Source organism: Cebus imitator, unplaced genomic scaffold, assembly GCF_001604975.1.
Source record: "Cebus imitator isolate Cc_AM_T3 unplaced genomic scaffold, Cebus_imitator-1.0 Scaffold491, whole genome shotgun sequence".
NCBI classification, from domain to species: domain Eukaryota; kingdom Metazoa; phylum Chordata; class Mammalia; order Primates; family Cebidae; genus Cebus; species Cebus imitator.
In genome coordinates this window covers 845823-851602 of record NW_016107806.1, presented here as the reverse complement: position 1 = coordinate 851602, position 5780 = coordinate 845823, and the positions used below count along the sequence as shown (strand labels likewise).

The following is a 5780-nucleotide window of genomic DNA, read 5'->3' as shown; positions in this document are numbered from 1 at the left end:
AGAGACGGGGTTTCACCATGTTGACCAGGATGGTCTCGATCTCTCGACCTCATGATCCACCCGCCTCGGCCTCCCAAAGTGCTGGGATTACAGGCTTGAGCCACTGTGCCCAGCCCCATCTCTATTTTTTTAAAAAATAAAAATAATAAAATTAAAAAAAGAAAATAAATAAAAGATATAAATATTCCTAAGAGCTGCCAAGAGGGCAGATGCAAATCAAGAAGGTACAGCTGAGACAAAATCCACCCCATGCATCCTCTATTCTTTGCCAATACTGACCTGCTTTCTCCTTAACTGAATTCTCTTGTTCACCTGTTCAATCCATCCTAATCGCACCAAATTCCAGAGAGTTGGCCCTAACTCCTTGAACCTGCCTGCCAGTATGAACAGAGGCTCCTCAGCTCATGCTTTCCCATAGCAGGCTTCTATGTGCTCAAGAAGACTCAGTTTCCATTACTTCTCCACCACATCCACTTCCTGTCTCAGGCCGTGGAGATTCGGAAACAACTGAATCTCAAATCCATCTGTTCCAAATGCAGAATTAACCCCAAATATAAATACTTAAACCCGTTGCTTTAAGCTGAAGCCTAAAATAATGCATTACAATCAGTCCTCATCAGTAACGCCCACCTAAAACTTCTCTAGGACAGAAGTATTTTTACAAAATCATCACCCTTTTAGGGAGCAGGATCAAAGCTATAGGGAGATACATCACTAATTGTTCCATCATGCTCTGACGTGGCTCAAGGTCTCTGAATGAGTCATTACTTGATAGTTCTTCATCTGCCTAAAACTGCGTCCTCCTAATTCTGTCTTTACTGCCTTTGTTTGAAGAAGCCTGATCTGGGGGCTCAGCCTAGAAGGCTCACAGGTAGGGGATTTACTTGGAAACTTCCAGTATGTAAACATGAAAGCTAGCAAAGGGGTCAACCAGCTATAACACCCGAGGCAAATGCTTCACTTCCGCAGAGGGCCTGGGCCTCCCGGATGCGGCTGTTAAAGGGCAAAAAGAAGAGTAGATACTCTAGTCTTGCTGTGTCTGGGTGGTCAAATTCATGACATAATAAGCATTTACCTTACAGAACCCAGTGGCCTCTTACGGATAGGCCAGCCAAAGAGCTAGAAATACCACACATACCCTGCCCTCTTCACTGAGGTTTACTGATTTACCCAGGTTGGATCAGATCACCTGAAACAAACAAACCTTTCCAGCAGACAAGACTAATTTGCACTGAAATAACTAAACAGAATTCAAATGGTATTTATAAAAACCCACACATAGCCAGTGATGGGCACACACACACAGAAAGATTTTTAAAAACCCACACAAGAGGAAGTTAAACTTTAACCCAACCCATCCACTCTCATCTTTGCCAACAACTGCTTTAAAATGGATGGGCTGGACTGGATCATATCACTCTTTAACACAACCCAACTGGAAACACTCATTTGGGATCTTGATGATAAATTCAGTATAAAAATGAAACAGCAATTTAACTCGACAAGGTCCCAGCCCAGAATGGCCTTGGCTCTCCTGGGAAACCAAGGATTTGTGAATACTTGCTGCCTCACTGCCCACCCTCACCCCAGACCCTATTCCAGCCAGCAGCAGAAGTACAAACACATCAGGTTCCCACACCCATAAATCCTTCCCTGAGATTAATTCAAGCAGCTATGCCAAGGGACCATGAGCATCCTGTTCTTATCCCTGAAAATGATTTTCTTTTGGTTCCCCTTGAACATATGGCATCATCTCTGACCTCCAAGTTACCTCACAGGTAAACTGGGAGTGGTTAGGAAGAGGAGATAGAGCCACCGACTGCACATGGTTTTGAGAGAGGATCAAATGACATCTTGCCTGGATGGAGTCTAAGAGAATGCTGGGCACAAAGCATGTTTGTTTCCCTCCAGATCACCTTTACTCAGGGAAGAACCATGAAATGTTAATTCCCCCATTCCAAGCTCTTCTCTTATTAGTGTCACATAGTTAATGCCAGATACTAGACACATACTTAACTCATTATACCAAGACTCAAAGGACACAGAGTTGCTGGAAAGGGAAAACTTGGAGAGGCAGAAGACAGAATTTTGCTACTTTATTATAAAAAGAACAGTCCGGGTACAGTGGCTCAGCCCTATAATCCCAGCACTTTGAGAGGCCGAGGCAGGTGGATCACCTAAAGTCAGGAGTTTGAGATTAGCCTGGCCAACATGGTGAAACCCCATCTCTACTAAAAAATACAAATATTATTAGAATTGTTCTAAGTTCTAAAAAAAGAAAAAAAATACAAATATTAGCTGACCATGGTGGCACATGCCTGTAATCCCAGCTACTCGGGAGGCCGAGGCAGGAGAATCGCTTGAACCCAGGGGGCAGAGGTTGCAGTGAGCCAAGATCGCAACACTGCACTCCAGCCTGAGTGACAGAACAAGACTCTGTCTCAAAATAAAGAAAAAGAAAAAGAACAGAATTCAAAGAGATCACCCTGCCTAGTCCTTCACCTCAAGGAGGGAACCTACTTGAACCATACCACGTAAAGGAGACTCCAGTTTGTGAAGAACTCCAGACTAGTTTTCATAAAATATTCCTCAGGGAGTCTGACTCCAGTATACTCCAGTGTTCTCCTAATCACTGAATTATTTACTGCGCCAATCATGTAACATAACATTAAGCTGTCTCATCTAAATCCTATTTACTGAAATGTTAAGCCTGCTTTCTATTCACCTGCCAATGGCAGAATCTGTAAACTACTGTCCATGCTCTTCTGGACCAAAACTCTCATGGACTTGGTTACAGTTGTTCTGTTCCCTGGATTAAATCCCAACCTTTTTAGCCTTGCCTCATAAATTTAAAATTTAAAACTGTATGGTTTTTTCACTTTCGTGACTGCCATTTAGCTTCAGAATCTAAAGATAGATAAAGGATTTTAGTCAGAGGATGGACCAATTTACTGAGTATAAAGGGACTGTTAACTCTATTTGGAGAACAAGGTGACCTAGCTCTGGTCAGAGTTTCATACTACCCCAGGTAAACTGTTAAGTTCCACCATATCCCAGATCATATATGAGGAGGGTTTATGGGTATAGAACGAGGGTGTTTTACCTTCTGGGCTTGGGCAGGTTCAGTGAGGATGAGAGTAAACAGGCCCAGGCAGATTTCTTCATGTTGGGGGAGGCCTTTGCACACCTGGAATGTGAAAAAGGAAAACAAACTAGCTGCACTCACAGACAGAAAGTTCTCAAACTCAATTTCTCCCAGAAAACATGGGACTCCTAAGGAAGCTGCAAAAGAGAATAATCAACTTTTAAATCTGATAATTTCCTTCTCTTAAAATAAATGAGATTAAAAAAAAGAAAGAGATAAGGACGTCGGGTGTGGTGGTGCATGCCTACAGTCCCAGCAACTCCAGAGGCTGAGGCAGAAGGATCACCTGAGCCCAGGAGTTCAAGGCTACAGTGCACTATAATCATGTCTGTGAACAATCACTGCATTCCAGCCTAGGCAACATAGCAAGACCACATCTCTATAAAAATAAAAAGCGGCACTGAAAGATGTCCAAATCTCCAAGAGATAGGCTCCCACAGTAGGAGAGAAGAATTGAGAAATCTGATTCAGGGAGCCAAGACATGATGAACTTCAGTCCCCTACCCCCAACCACTTAGTCTTTCCACCTTTTTGACCATGTTACACGGCTTTCATAGCAGCAGAAATGGCTGCAAGAGCACTCTACTTACATAGGCATTGAGGGCGTCATTGGCTTCTCTCTCAGAGACACCAGCAGTCATCGATGTCACAATGCTCATACATCTTTCCAATCTCTGGGAAGGGTGAGAAAAAATGAGCAGTGGGTCATAACACCACGTAGGAAGTACTTCTGGCCCCCTAAAGTTTAACAATTTAAACCTGATCATGCCCCTAGATCTAACTGCCAGTTTACTAATAAAATCACCATGAGGATATAACCAGCAAAATCTAGAATGTGGAAACTGTTAAGAGGTGACCTGATTTCTTTTTTTTTTTTTTTTTTTGAGACGGAGTCTCGCTCTGTGGCCCAGGCTAGAGTGCAGTGATACAATCTTGGCTCACTGCAACCTCCGTCTCCCGGATTCAAGCAATTCCCCTGCCTTTGCCTCCCGAGTAGCTGGGACTACTGGCACGTGTCACCACACCCTGCTAATTTTTGTATTTTTAGTACAGACGGGGTTTCACCATATTGGTCAGGCTAGTCTTGAACTCCTGACCGTGTGATTCACCCACTGCAGCCTCCCAAAGTGCTGGGATTACAGGCATGAGCCACCACACTCAGCCAACCTGATTTCTTTAACACATAAATCACAAGAAAAAAGTGAGGGAAACCCATATATTAAGAGATTTAGGGCTGGGTGCGGTGGCTCACACCTGTAATCCCAACACTCTGGGAGGCAGAGGTGGGTGGATCATGAGGTCAAAAGGAGGAGTTCAAAACCAGCCAGGCCAAAATGCTGAAACCCTGTCTCTACTAAAAAAAAAATACAAAAATTAGCCAGGCATGGTGGCAGGTGCCTGTCATCCCAGCTACTCAGAAGCCCGAGGAAGAGAATTGCTTGAACCCAGGAGGCAGAGGTTGCAGTAAGCCAAGATCACACTATTGCACTCGAGCCTGGACAACAGAGTGAGACTCCATCAAAAAAGAAAAAAAGACTGTGGACAGGTGCAGTGGCTCACGCCCATAATCCCAAAGACTTAATATTATCATCCATCAAATAAAGTAAGAATCCATAAATCAATTCTTTTTTTTTTGAGACACAGTTTTGCTCTTGTTACCCAGGCTGGAGTGCAGTGGCATGATCTCGGCTCACTGCAACCTCACCTTCTGGGTTCAAGCAATTTTCCTGCCTCAGCCTCCCGAGTAGCTGGGACTACAGGTGTGCATCACCATGCCCAGCTAATTATTGTATTTTTAGTAGAGACGGGGTTTCACCATGTTGACCAGGATGGTCTCAATCTGTGCCAGGCCTGCCGTTAAGTCAATTCTTATAGATACATATGTAATAAAGGAGAAAGGAAAGCTCTTCCTTACAGTACATTGACAACTAATAAACATAGAGGAAATGGTGAAACTAATAACTGATTCAGGTAAATAACAATGGATAACATCAGTAGGTGAAACTTTTCAGAGAAAGAAGATTATTTACATACATTCAAAATACTTATTAATTACAAAAAGAATATAATAATCCCTGTAGGAAAACCTGGAGTACACTACCTTAACCAAGCGATCCTAGTTAACACCACCAAATGAGACACTATGTGCCTCTGATAGGGTGCACTGAAAGGATATAATATCACTTTTACGGTTTTCTTGCCAAAAATGTATAAACTCAGTCCAATCATGAAGAAAGTTCAGACAACCCAAACTGAGAGATATTCTACAAAACAAATGGCCTGTCAAAAACGCTTCAGGGCTGTGTGAGGTAGATTACACCTGTAATCCCAGCACTTTGGGAGGCAGGAGGACTGCTTGAGCCCAGGAGTTCAAGACCAGCATTGCAACATAGGGAAACCCCATCTCTACAAATAAGAAAAAAATTAGCTGAGCATTCTGGTGCATGCCTGTGGTCATAGCTGCTCAGGGCTGAGGTGGAAGGATCACTTGAGCCCAGGAGGGCAAGGCTGCAGTGAGCTATGATGGTACCACTGCACTCCAGCCTGGGCAACAGAACATTATTGTTAATGTTTTTAGGTACGATATAATTATGGTTATGTTTTTTAAAAGTCCTCTTCTTTTTTTTTTTTTTTT

The 5780-nt window shown here is 43.1% G+C and overlaps 1 protein-coding gene across 2 annotated transcripts in view; it reads right to left on the bottom strand.

Annotated features, from left to right (window-relative positions):
* The window catches only part of INTS3 (integrator complex subunit 3), a 47914-nt gene that overhangs the window by 32501 nt on the left and 9633 nt on the right, over positions 1-5780 (bottom strand). For both annotated transcript variants that reach the window (XM_037733019.1, XM_017513327.2), the window contains exons 2-3: positions 3736-3819; positions 3104-3187 (exon numbers count right to left, since the gene is read on the bottom strand). In XM_037733019.1, the coding sequence (XP_037588947.1) occupies positions 3104-3187; positions 3736-3819 (168 nt within the window). The remainder of the gene's footprint in view (positions 1-3103; positions 3188-3735; positions 3820-5780) is intronic.